The sequence below is a fragment of the Lissotriton helveticus genome, chromosome 6 (genome assembly GCF_964261635.1).
Source record: "Lissotriton helveticus chromosome 6, aLisHel1.1, whole genome shotgun sequence".
NCBI lineage: Eukaryota > Metazoa > Chordata > Amphibia > Caudata > Salamandridae > Lissotriton > Lissotriton helveticus.
The window spans coordinates 1,804,378,810-1,804,393,488 of NC_136067.1; the positions used below are offsets into that span (position 1 = coordinate 1,804,378,810).

Genomic DNA, 14,679 nt, shown 5'->3' on the forward strand with positions numbered 1-14,679 from the left:
TATGATGAAACAACGCACAGAAAGAAAAAAAAAAAGAAATGCAGAAAAAACCAACAGAAGTCCACAAAGACGAAGAAAAGTGCAGGAAGAAGAAGAGACCACAAAGACGAAGAAAAGTGCAGGAAGAAGAAGAGATGTACAGAAAGAACCAACAGAGGAGCAGAAAGTCCTCCTGTGCCCATAACTTTTTCAGACAGGTACTGGTGGTAACTGAATCTGACTAACCAGGCCTAGAGCCAGTGCTATGCTAAAAGACACTTAGAATACAGTAAAAACACCTACATACACTAGGGAACACTATGCGTTGGTGTACCCCTGCAATTACCATGACCCCCTTTGTAAGAGTCTAGTACATGTTAGGGCAGGGGGATTAAAACTACCTCTTACAATGCACCACAGGGCGTGTTTGTACACTGGTGGCGCGTTTTAAGAGGTAGTTTTAATCCCCCTGACATGTGTGCAAACACTCCCTGTGGCCGTTTTAATTTGGGGAATAAAGTCCCCTTGAATCCTGAGTATCCCTTGGGTCCAACTAGACCACCAGGTATCTCCAGTAAGCGCCACAGAACTGCGTTGCAGAGAGGTGTAAAAAGGGGTGTGGCCTGGACCACCTCTGTACAACGCTGCGCAGTGGTGCTTACTGGAAGCACCTGGTGGGCTAGTTGGCCCCCAGGGGCCCTCAGGATTGAAGGGGAATTATGTCCCCCAACTTAAAACATGCCACACAGCGTGCTTGCACACATCACCTCAGGCCCGTCCCCTCCCTTCACCACTGTGAAAACACGCCCTGTGGCTGTTTTAATTTGGGAGATTAAGTCCCCTTGAATCCTGAGGGTCCCTAGGGTCCAGCTACGCCACTAGGTACCTCCAGTAAGTGGCACAGAGCTGTGTTGCAAAGAGGTGTAAAAAGGATACGGCCTGGACAACCTCTCTGCAATACAGCGCATTGACACTTACTGGAAGCACCTGGTGGGCTAGTTGGCCCCGAGGGGCCCTCAGGTTTGAAGGGGAATTAGTTCCCCAACTTAAAATACGCCACAGGGCGTGTTTGCACACGTCACCTCTGGTACCATCTGCTATAAATACTTTTAGATCTAAAAAGTTCACTTCTTTGGCACTTATGTCCCCACTAAAGTGTAAATTCACCTTGTTATTATTAAGGATAGCAATGTATTCTTCTGCCTCCTGTTTTGATCCTTTTCATTGGATAAACAGGTCATCTATATAGCGGTGCCACCCTACTATACAGGAAACCCATTTCTGGTGATCATCTGCCGAGGCCACCTGCTTCTCCCAACAGCCCAAACATAAATGTGTGTAGCTGGGGGCACAGCAGGTTCCCATGGCCGTACCTTTCAGTTGTATATACAATTATGGCTAGAAAAGAAACATTTTGTTATAGAGGCAGTATTTTGCAAATTCGATCAAGATTTGGCTATGTTCAGCTAGGTGTAGAGATTTGCCCTTAAGAAAGTGTCCGATTGCCTTAATGCCATGAGTATGGTCTATACTTGTGTATAAACTTGTGATATCCAAGACTATCATCAGCATGTCCGGTTCCCAACTGATATTGGAGATAATTCGAATAACGTCTGTAGTATCTCGGACATGGGCCGACAGTGTCTTCACGAGGGGGGCAAGAAAAAACATCCATAAATTAAGATAAATGCTCGGTCAGGCTCCCAATAGGAGAAATAATTGGGCGACCCGGGGGTTTGCTTGCATACTTATAAATTCTTGGCAAATGATAAAACTGTTGGTAAAATTGGATATGCACAATTCAAAAAGCGTGTTTCCTCATTATCAAGCATCCTACGAGTAGACCACTTTTGTATCAGTTCATGATGATCATTAATACTCTCAATATATCTCTCTTTTGTGATTTTAGCATAGTTTCTTGTGTCGGACAATTGGCGCAATGCCTCCATAACGTTGTAGTCTCTGTTCAGCAGGACAATGTTGCCCCCCTTATCTGATAGTTTGCATACAATAGTTGTGTCTTCTTGAATTCTCTTAATTGCCTTCCTTTGTTCATCAGAGAAATTAGAACTGAAGTGATTTCCTCTTGTCCATTTGGATGTTTTCATTCTCAGTTGTTGCAGTTCGAGTGTCACTGCTTCTTTAAAAGCATCAATAGTATTAAATGGGGTATTGGGGATGAATGTAGATTTCAGCTTGAGGCTTGATTTCACATTTTTTTGGTTAATCCCAAAGCTTTCAATCGCCTGTGCCTCTGAGACAGATGCCTCATCTGCTAGTATCCATAAAAAGTGTAGGTCATCACCCGTTAATTCATCCATCCTCGTTTGCAGGATTTCTGAGGATAGCATTTGTGATACATTTGGTGTGCCTCGTAATTTGAAAAATGTGAACAATTTTAGTTTCCGTGTGAACAAAAAAAGGTCAATCCATGATTGAGTATATTCAAACTTATGTGTGGAACAAAACGTGAGTCCCTTTTTCAATGTTAACTTTTCAGTTTTTGACAGTTTCCTAGGCATCAGGTGTATGATTGTTAGTTCATCAATATCTCTTACTTCCTGGTACCCCTCTTGCTTCTTGTCTGTGAGGAGATACCCGCACTTGCTGAAGCCTCCTCGTCTTGTTTTTCTCTTCTTTGTTGGTTCCTCCGTTCTGGGGGTTTGCCTCGTTCTCCCCTCTGCCAGGTTTGTCGCATTAACTTAAATTCCTCGTAAAAAAGGGAACGTGAAGGGGTCTGTTCTGAACCTTCCTCTCCTCATTGTTCAGCATCAGTCATAATATCTGATTCTGATCTTTTTTATTTTCAAATCCAGCTGCCAGCAATACGTTCCCTGATCCATTTCGCCTAATGAAATAGACATGATCACAGCTGAGCGAGTTTATGATGCACTTAAATCACAATACCCATGTGACCACAGGATAAATCCTATTATTCCCACAATGCACCATAATATCAATGTAATATTGAAGACAGTGACTTTCAATTATTATGCTTGATAGCTTCAAAATCGCACAGTCTTCTGCTTGTACATGTGTAAAAATGTAAGAGTCACGCATATTTTCAAAATTATATTCTCTTTCTTGCTCCGCTCCTGCTGCCATGTACAATCCATATTTCTTTAAAATGCACAGTTCTGTCCAAGTTGTCAGGAAGCAAAAATTCTCTTCCTCTCCCTCTCTCACCTCCAAGAATCAGTATCAGGGAAATCCTTGTAATCTCACGAGGGCAAGGAGGACATGCTCCCCAATTCAAGTCCAACCTAAAAACTCTCCATGCCTGTTTTGAAGCCTCCCTGCAGGGATGGTGGCTCCCGTCACTTGGAGAGTTTTTTGTTGGATATACATAGATGTATATAGTCAATGTATATATAGTCAATGAAAAGCGATTTCTAATACAACTATATTGAACTAAACAATAGCACATATTATAATATTAAAACCAATACTATATATGAAAAAGAAAAACAGTATGTGAGATATTCCGTTTCACAATGTTTTGGTAGTGCTGATATTTTTGACACAATGTTCATGTCACACAATATTTTCCTTCAGTATTTTTCCCTTTCGACCTGTAGTAGACATCTTAGAACTGGTTTGTAAAACGTAACAAAAGCCATTACAATTTAAAGATTCAGTCAGGTGGATTTCTTGAAATGGTCAAATAATTATTTTAAGTCGGCCAGCCACCGATAGGTCAGTGGGGACCAATAAAGTAAACAGATAAGTAAAATAAACAAAGGGTTAAGGAGCCAAGATGTTGGGTGGGATGTGAAATGTGGTGAAGGGGCAGATGGAAACGAGAGATAAAGAGGGAAAGGAAATAGTCCCTCTCATGGACTAAAAACAAGCAAGGTCTGACAACAGCTGTAGGATATATAATTGTGAATGACATGAGTTGTCATTTTTTTTTCTAAACCAGTGGGCTGATTTGCAAAACACAAAGTGTGATTAGGTGGACAGCTGGTACAGCGAGAGGCACACTGACTCACACACATGGTTTCTTGATAGAGATTCACATAACTGTGTGTAGCTGCATCTGCCACCTACTAAACTATGAAAGGAAGTGAATTAGAATTTTAGATTTTTGCTTCTAAAGTCAGAATTCTGACCAGTTAGTGACATAGAAGAAAAACATGTTGCTGTCTTTAATGTAATAGAAATCGCACACTGAGCGCTAAACGTCATAGTCTGGGTCAAAGGTGACAGTAAGAAGGCATTTCTTCATAACAAATCTCAACTCCTGTCACGTGGCCCATAGCGACATTGTCGTTTTTCATTAAATTAGCATGAGCACATTGCAGCTTGCCTGCTGGTTTTGTGCATGTTACTACACGTCTTTATTTTTGCAATATTTCAATGACTCTTTTCACATGAGAACTCATCCCTGTGTTCACTTTCTGCATGTTCCTGGGATTTTGACTGAACATTCTGTGCAAGGTCAAACAACATTTTACAGAGCAGGGAGGTGAGAGGATCTGCAGGCGCAGCTGGCTGCTTGTGATGCCATGCTGTTGGTCCCGCCCAACTGCTGAGCTATTGTCGTGCCTCCCTGCGATTCTTGCAGAAGTTGATCACCCTCCAGGATCCTGGCCATGGAATTCCCTCAAATAAGATGGCTCATGCATTGTGAAGTTCAAGTGGCAGCATCCTACAAGAGGATATTTAAATTAGAATTTAAAATTACTATCCAGTGAGAGAATCCCTATATTTAAGCTAGCAGTTGCATCATCATGCTGAATCGATGACCATCTTGTATGAGGGGTTTACTCTTCAAATGTAATGTGTTTCTGAATACCATAGAAAAACGCATAGTAAACTTCATCACTAAGTATCCTCTGTGCTTCTTTCTGCCACCCTTCCTTGCACTATAAAGGACTGCATGTCAGCAATGCTACAGTATTTGCATGTTTGTAAGGGACTACGTTTTTCCCTCATCACAATGCATATTGTAATGGTGATAATGTAAAGATCCGCAAAATGAAGTGGGCTGACTGAAACATGAAGGATATCTTCTCAATAGCTATCTCAGTTGCAGGCTTTGCAAGGTGGCGTACTCCTCAGATCTTCCTCTCTGCTATTTACTCAACTTTGCTAAGGTTGGGAGAACAGCTCATAATTGCAGTGGAGACGTGCTTCTATCACGTACCTAGGGTAGCTGTGTTGGGGACAACCTTCATATTTGAGGGGCTTTGCGAGATGTATGTGCTTCGGTCGTGGCAGTTCCTGACACACGTGGTGCTTCAAGAGTTGAATGGCGGTGTTTGAGGTGACCCGGTGGTTGAGCCGCCGCCCACACTGATTTGCATATACTGCTGATATGGACCCACCCCCTCAGCCTGGGACGACTCCTGGTGGCCGACGGCACTGGGAACAGCACCAACACCCACCGACCACGTACGCAACCTAGGCTTCATCCTCGACTCCTCCCTCTCCATGTCTAAACAGGTCAACACCGTCTCCTCCTCCTGCTACAACACCCTCCGCATGCTCAGCAGGATCTACAAGTGGATCCCGACCGAAACAAGAAGAACAGTGACACAGGCCCTTGTCAGCAGCAGACTGGACTATGGCAACGCACTCTACACAGGAATCCCAGCCAAACACCTACGACGACTACAGCGCATCCAAAACGCCTCCGCCCGACTGATCGTCAATGTCCCCCGCCGCAACCACATCACCCCCCACCTGAAAGACCTACACTGGCTCCCCGTCGACAAGAGGATCACCTTCAAGCTCCTCACCCACGCACACAAAGCACTCCACAATGCCGGACCAGCCTACCTGAACAGCAGACTCAGCTTCCACACCCCCACCCGCCAGCTCCGCGCCGCCAGCCCCGCCCTCGCCACTGTCCCCCGTATCCAACGGACGACCTCCGGCAGCAGATCCTTCTCCTACCTTGCCGCCAAGACCAGGAACACCCTCCCTACCCACATACAGCAGACCCAAGACCTACTCACCTTCAGAAGGCTCCTCAAGACCTGGCTCTTTGAGCAGTAGCAGCACCCCCCCTCCCCTCAGCGCCTTGGGACCCTCACAGGTAAGTAGCACGCTTTACAAGTACTCTGATTGATTGATTGATTGATTTCACGAGACACAGGATCACAAATATGCACAGGGCAGTGGGTCGTGAGGTGAGACTGGCACTGCCTGGCCTCTAGCTCCGATGGAGGCAGGACTTACAGATCGACCTGCCAAATCCTGAGCCGCATCCCCCAGGTTTGAAGAAATGCACACCTTAAACTATTCACCTTAATTATGTCCATTGTACTTATTTGACTGAAACGTGGAGCCTGCAAGACAGGTATTAAGAAATCAGGTGTGCTTCTCCCACTCCTCAAGAAAGCGCTTTAACGGGTGAGATTTTAAGTCGATGGATATAATGAGAAAAGAACTACACATCCCACAATGCAAAGTGCTAACTGATAAGGCAGTGAAATGCCTCAGTGAAGGTCTCAACACTGTGTATTTATTTGGATACTCTGGTCTTCTTGCGCGGACTTCAAGGCACTAACCATTACGAGGGAGGCGCTAGCGAGCAGAGAGAGAGCGGAGAGAGCAGAAGCAGTTGAAGCAGTAGCGGGCAGGACGCCGTCGCCATTTTCAGCAGTGCGGCGCTTGAGGTCCTGCCAAGCTGCCAAGCTGCCTAAGCTGACCGCTGACTACCGCTGGCAAAACGGCCCCCCTAGAGCGAGCTTCTGACGTTAAGCCGGGGGGCCACGGGACATCACGAGACAACCGGATAGCAGCGGGTTCGGCAGTGAGGCGAGGCGAGGCTCATTGAATCAGCGTTTCGGAACGCTCTGCCTCCAGCCTCCTGCCAGCCCCTCCCGGTACACGGACACAATCCCCCCGCCCGCGATTGAGTTGGGGAGGGCGAGGGAGCGCCTTGGCGGACGGACATAACAGACTGCGGTTAATAACGGATATCTGCACGGATATCTGCAGATTACCGACTATTGGCGGCGAGTACCGATGAGTGGGGTACGAGTCAACTTTCACCCCACATTGTTTAAAAATAATCCCCTGCTGGCACCTTGACTGCTGGCGACCGATCTATTGAATCTATTGACCAGTGATGAATGTCTGCTGCCAGTGGTCAGTAGAGCGCAGCAGTGAGCCGCAGTGAGCCGCAGCAACAGTGAAAGAGCGACAGTGACAGAGACAGTAGCCGTACAAATCGCAAGCCGCAAAACGACAGCCTCAGCAGACCAGGCTACGGATTACAGCTACAGCTACAGCATTCCGGGACTACATCAGGCCCCCACGGGTGCGAGGTTTTAGCACTGGCTGCATTATTGGCAGCATCTTAAACGCGTTAACAAGCATTTTTAAGCATTTTATAAGCGTCATTAAGCTGCCCATCTTGATAAACATGTAACATGTAACTAAGGAAAGTCCACCTGACAAGCTACTTAACAGCAGCGGCAGACTAACAGCAGACTAACAGCAGACTAACAGCGTGTTAAACAGCTCACGCAAGTGGGACCGTGCTCCATCGGGCTCCATCATATACCTGGTAAAATTGTCTTTCCAAGTGCTTTTTCAACACCAGTAGTCACCCCACCTCATATGCTACACACCGCAACCACACCTCGCTATCCTCCCTGATGGCAGCTGATCCTATTCAGAGGGGCAGACAGGCTTGGGAGGGGGAGTGGAGGTGGAGTGGAGTGGGAATTGGAGAACGGGTGGCACAGGTGGCACAGATACCAGGATACCAGGAGCACTAGAGACTATAGGCAGGAAAAGCAGGGCTCAAAAGTGGATGCTCAGGACCTCGGCCATACTAGTGCTGTGGAGGGCTTGGGAAGGCCCGGTAAATATATAAACACACGACAAGCCTACATATCAGAAGGAAGTCAGACAGAGAAAAAAAAAACAAAAAAAAACAAAACCTTGAAGCCGGAGTTCCAGGAACACGCAAATTAGACGGATCTTATTAAACAAACTGGAAAGAATGAGATCTGGAAAAGTGCAGCAGAACACAAGTGTAAGGTAAAAAAAAAATGAAGAAGATAGAAACCAGGACACACAAAAGTCAAATAGAAAAAGGAAGAGGATGGTACAACAAAGAGAGAGACTAGTGTCGGCACCTGAGCTAGCAGTTCCAAGTCCAAAACAAAGTAATATTGGGATCCAAAAATTCTTTTACCTAAAGGACCCCATGGCGGCAATCTACGGGCAAACGCAGGAACAAGCGCTCCAACCTAGCCCAATCACACCGGCACCAAGTGTAAAGGAGAATGTGCAGCTGCAATCAAACAGCAAGAAGGAGAAAAAAAAAGATTCACAAGATACTCATAGTGAGAGCAGTCCAACAAACAATCCAATAGACCAGCCACAAACCTCTCGGACTTTTGCTAAGCAAAATAGCAACATTGGCCTTGGCAAGTCCCTTGTGGTAATAGCCCAAATAAATAAGAACGACTCCCAAACTCACGAAAGAGACAAGGAAATAAAGACCAAGGATAAAACCAAGGTGAAAGAAACAATAATGGGGAATAAATTGGTGGCTGGGCAAAGTGCCGCACAGGACGACTCATGGCTAACCTCCCTCTCCCTACCTGACGACATAAGCTTGGACAGACAAACAGGAATGGAAAAAACACCCAATCCCAGTTAGAAGCATATCTAAAGATCAGCCAAGGTCCGCAAGCCAATTATAAACCACAAGAAGATCAGTAAAACGGACCAGGTGGTAACGGAAGGCTGGAATCTACACCATTGCATCCAAACGTCAACCCCCATGAATGGGACAAAGGCCAAAATAATACTAAAGGATGGTCTATGAACAATCTAAACATAGAATCTCCAATTTTATATCATCTATGAGTAGGTCAGATGAAGACTCAGATGTACTGGAAATACCGCCCAGAGCAGAACACAAGGCCCCATGGAGTAAATCATTATTAAACACCTTAGACCAGGCAAATTAAAGCACTAAATTTCCAGTCAGATAAAATGGACGTTCAAATCGACCTAATAAACCTTATTGCGGGTCATATTTCAGGTATAAACACCAGGCTGGACCACATGGCAACCTTGCTTCTAGGGAGGGTTGATAAGAGACTCCACACAGAGACCATCCAGCCAAGCTGTGCATGCGGCAAATTAGTGGACAATATGTCAAATCTACCGGTCATATTAAATGACATACTAAGGGCGGTTCAATCATCAGTGGATACAAAACATAACATCAAAACCACGAGCCATACTGGGGTAATAAAATCTGATGTGGAAATTGGGAGTCAACACATAGTAAGAGACCCTACTCGAAATAGCTATGTAGAGGAAGAGATAAGTAAATTAAGTGAAGAAAAATCCGACAATGAAGCAGGCCAAATAGAGGAGGTAAATTTCGCAACAATCCATACTAAAGTCAAGTTAACAAAAAGACAAAGAAAGCGCGCTAGGAAAAGGAGGGCACAACTTAAATTCTAGCCTTCAACAGACATTCATACGTATCCCATCTTTCATCATACCACCTCTAAGAAAGAGAAACCAGCTTCTGAAGTAACCATTTCAAAGCATATAGATAAGTCCCCAGACCAATCAGCCCAGTCAAGTGCAGTGAATAGGAATAGCCTGATCACAGAATCACCAACCCGCCCTACCTCCACAAAATCAAAACACACACAAGGGAGTAAACATTTGAATAGTCAGAAAACCCCCCCAAAAAAAACATACGAGCTCAGGATAAAGACAAGACTCAAGACGAGGTTGACAACGGGTTTTAGTCCAGGAGGCCTGTGTAAATCGGATAGTAACGACTCACCAGACAGACAAAACGCAAATACCTGAGGTCAAACCAGCAAACCAAGACATAAGGTCCCAAAATGCCCCAATCAACGCGGATACTAAACAAAATATAATAGACAAAACTAACCAAAGGCAATCCATAAAAAGAGTAGACGAAAAGGGAAACATAAGAACACCAATAAAAATTAATTCAAACGAAGATGGACAAACCTGTAGTATTCATCAAGCAAACAAACAAACAGCGAGCACTCAGATATTCCAAAATACAAACATTGACAAAAACACAGATAAAATAAATAACAAGGATTACAAGCTGAACACAGACAGGATTAACGAACCCATCACCCACCCTAAAAGAACAGACAATTCAAATGAAGAAATAACAATAAAAACTCTGAGCCGAGGGAGAAGAACAAACGTAATTGGTGAAACAACACAAGATACTAAATCGGAAGAAAAAAAAGCGAAATTGAGTTCACAAACACAAGCAGACACAAACAATAAACTGGCATTCATACCCAAATACCAGACAACAGGGGGACAAGACTTCTTGAACAGAGGTAACATAATGCGGCTGCTAAGAGGAATACCAGAACTGGACGACATAGTATCCCAAGATCTTCTGTCTGTAGAATTTAAACGCACAAAAAATAAATCAGAGGTAGAAGAGTCTTTAACCACCTGGTGGTCTAAGGACATAGTTAAAAAGCATAACCATAGGTAAAAAGAAAATGGAAGAGGGGAATACCCAAAAATCATGCTTAAAGGGAGCTTGTTCAGTAACCCCGCAAAAAATATCACAAAACATAAGGAGACATGAAAAGGCAGTGGTGCAAGGAGGTGCTCAGGAACAGATTACTGACTGGTCCTGGGTGACATCGGTTTTGAGCAATAAGCGTTCCTAGCAAGTCCAGACATTTAAAAGAAGATAGAAAATTACATCTACAGATAACAGTTGGTAACCAGAAGGAATCCATTGCTGCAAACCCACATATGATCAGCCTCTGTTCCTGGAATGTTCATGGTTTTAATAGTATGGGGCACGACCATGAAACCGCAAACTTCTTGGAAATTTGGGCGAGGCCAAACGAACAAAGAACACAAAAACAGACCTAAAAGCCAAAGCACAGTCCCTGATCTATGCATACCGGAAATTACAAAAAAAACTAAGCTGATCGAATTATACAGACCTGCTGAAAGTGATAAAAGCACAAACCCTACCCACTTTGTCATACGCATTGGTCACCTGGCGTGGCAAAGAAGCGGGGCTGTTAAACAGTTTACAAACAAAGATATATAAGGCAGCCCTAAACCTCCCAAAATTGTCAGCACTGGCGCAGGTTCGTCTAGAATTTGGACTTCTGAATCAGTAGTTTCGCAGTATGGGAACCTTTGTGAAACTCTGCCATAAAATTTGCATGTCAGAAGAAGGCTCACTGGACAACCTGTGCTGGAAAGAAATCGATACCCAGCAGAAACAGCACGTGCCAAATAGTTGGGGAGATTTCTTGTCCCAATCCTTGAACTGTATAGGAATCAAATAAACTTGGGACTTGATGCCAGATAGACATACCTTTGACAAAATTGCAAACAACACAGTCAAATGGGAATCCTATCTGGAAGATAAAACATGTACCGCAAAACGACGACACGGGTGGACCTTGATAAACTCATATTCCGGGATAAAGCCACAGACTTATCTGGAAAGTCATTTCAATAGGTTCCTAAAACAAAGATATATAAAACATCGATTAGGCCTACAGTTTTCAAAGGATTTGTTACCATCCTGGAAAAACTGTCACATTGACCCTCATTGTTGTCTATGTGGATATCCAAATGAAACATTAACTCACTTACTATGTGTTTGCCCGGCCCTTAAGGATTTGAGGAGACGGCTTTTAAAGAACATTTTTAACAAATTGAACATTCAGACATGTAGCCAAGCTGTAATTCGATGGCTAGATGGATCATCTCCTATGTTGGCTTGCAGGGGGGGATAAATATATGATGAAAGCACAATCTCTCCTACAGCAAGATGAACAGTGAATTATAGCATCAAATTGAAATATTAGACATTTTATTTTTCATACTGCCAACAGATTCTAATAGTTAATATTTACACATGTGTTTTTAAGGCTCTACGATGATGGAAATGTATTTTGTAATAATTTTTAATAATTTTATACAATAAAAATTGACGACTCAAATATGGCTGTCTAGGATGTTCGGCACTGCTTCAGATGAATGTCTCAGGTACGACTTCGACTACACAGACTTTTATCACCTGATGTGGTGATGCTCCACATTGTTGTCATTTTGGATCGAAGTCTGAGATTATCTCACATACATAACGGGCAGACGCCACATTAAGAACCCAAAGATAAGCTTCCTGGATCTTATGCCCCACTCCAAGATGGCCAAGGTAGGGAGCAAGTTAATCGACCTGGCTCTCGCATTAGAGAAACAAGCGATTATGAGGAATGGAAGAGTGGCTTCTCCATCTCCCATACCTGCGTATAGATTTGACACCTATTGTTGGATACATGCTGAAGGCGATGTGCTACAACAACTGCAATACAATGCCAGAGCACTAGACACATATCTACAGCTGTGTGACTGCCCTTCCCCACTTTCACAGCATTACTAAAGAAAACACTCTTTCTGTGGCAACTGTTAGACACTGTACTACTCTTTCCTAAGGTGCCCATTACTGTTGATGCTCCGTTGTGCCAACCACACCACTAGTAGGCCTGCTTGATCGCCTTTCCCATGCTGGAAGATTTATTTTTATCATGTTCTACTGTAACCCACATAGCATGTAAAGCAGTATGTTATGCGTTATTCATCTGTGCACAACATGACATGGGCCTTGGTAGCCCTGCTTGCTATGTATAATGGTTGATAAATGTATGCCCCACACACTGTGGTTGAATATGTACTAAATGGCAGAACAGCGCCCAGCTTATTTGTTATTTAGAAACTATTGCTCTTCACTCACATTGGACTAGAGCAGCCTGGGAATGCAGTACTCCAAGTGGTAGTACCAGATGCAGTGACCTGCTGCTCACTGTTCTAGTCTTTGCTGTGCCAGCCACTCCCTGAGGGCTGGATACACTCCACCCCACACCCATCCAACACAGGCTTCACAGCTCATGTGACCCTGGTAATAAAAGGGGCTGGGCGCACGAGACATGGGCCAGTTCCACTGACTATATTCCAGTGTATGTGTCCTTATTCTATATAGATGGGGGCTTAGGGCTCCAACACAGTACACCAAAGACCCTGTCGATTTCAATGGGCAAGAATATGGGAGAGGCATCAGGCTTGGCACCTGTGACATGTGGCATGGAAGAGTACAGCCAGGACAACCACTGGGCCCGGAGCTGGCCTGGAGTTGTGGAAGCCATGTTAGTCACACACTTCCTATTTCAATGACGAGCCCCAAGTCCTAGTCTGCAGTGGCGTAACAAGCTCCGGGAGGCCCCATCTGGCACTTTGCATGGACGTCGGTCCCTTTGGCCTGATAGCTACTGGCTGCGTCCATAGCGTGGGGGATCCCCTCCATATACTTTGGGGGGGAGGCTGAAGTTTCGGCACACCGTTGTCCCTTTTCAAGGGTTGGAAGAGTGCCTTGTCAAATTCCGATTTTAGAAATAAGGGCATTCTAATCTACTTACACAAAACTATGTCAGTCCCTAATTTCTTTCGTAGCTGAGGCTGCATTTCAGATTGTGATAATAATTACTTTTTAAGACTCATATGATAATGCCTGCATTGTTGAAAGAACAATCAGTCAACACTTGTGTATGTGGATTTGACTTCCAAAATGTGCTACTGAAAAACAGCAAAAGAGAACATTAGTACTTGACATATGAATGATGAAATTACTAACATTGTTTTGGTTCTAACATCCAATATAAGAATCATAATTATGGGGAGGACAATTTACAGGTGGTATTGCCCGCATGCACAGGCAATAATGCCTATTTGCGAAAAAAACACTGTTTAAATATGTACCAGCTACTACACCATAGCGTGTAGGGTATGATATATTATAGGGTAAAGTAGCCCACACAAAACATGTCAAATGCAAAATATGACACCATAAAGTCTGCCATATGAGTACTGCTGTACGTTTTTGATTAATTTTGTAAAGCCCCACAAAGTACTAGTATGAGTGGACTTGGAAAAAATACTTTTTAAAATCTAGTAATTTGAGACAAATTCCTTTCATTCTAGGAGGGCGAATCCATTGTGACTGTTAATGGTAAATCCCAGACACTGATGGCGAATGACAGTCTTCTCATTCCGGAGGAATCACTGTAAGTATGGAGGACATTTTAGGCAAAAATGTATATTGTTACCAGATTAAATATAGCATATTGTCCGTATTAACATTCCTATGTCTATTGATAGGTGCGAGTTGAATATGCTCAATTTCCAGGAGGCTTAACTAACTGAAAACCTGTCTCCTCTCACACAACATTGTATCCTCCTTAAGTGCATTGCTGAGGTTGGGCAGTTAGCTATCTAGTTGTCCGGATATTATTGGCTGAGTTCTGTAGGGTGACTGGGTCGTTTATGATTTAGTCACTTATTGTAATCTTTAGTGTGGGTGTGCTTGCAGGGCCTTGCAGGGCTTGCACAACTTGCACGGCTGCAGCAGCCAGGCACAAGGCTCTGAAACACTGGATACAAAGTACAGACTACACCCTGAGTGGTTGGCAACCTGTTATTTTTACCTGAGGCTCACCCAGCCGTGGGGTTTGTTGCACCCCTGGGATGCTGAACTGCTAACCCACTGCTTCCCTCCCAAACTTAACGCCTTTGACACTGTTGACAAGAGGAGCAAATTCTTGGCTGACAAAGTCTTTCAATCGGTAGATGGGTGGAGGATACGGAGGTTGAGAGTATCAGTGGTGGGATCTTGTGTTA

At 44.1% G+C, this 14,679-nt stretch overlaps 1 protein-coding gene across 1 annotated transcript in view; it reads left to right on the forward strand.

The window, feature by feature from the left end:
- Positions 1-14,679, forward strand: part of HAAO (3-hydroxyanthranilate 3,4-dioxygenase) — a 955,259-nt gene that overhangs the window by 886,985 nt on the left and 53,595 nt on the right. Inside the window, exon 9 of the mRNA XM_078649691.1 lies at positions 13,984-14,066. Coding sequence (XP_078505817.1) covers positions 13,984-14,066 — 83 coding nt within the window. The remainder of the gene's footprint in view (positions 1-13,983; positions 14,067-14,679) is intronic.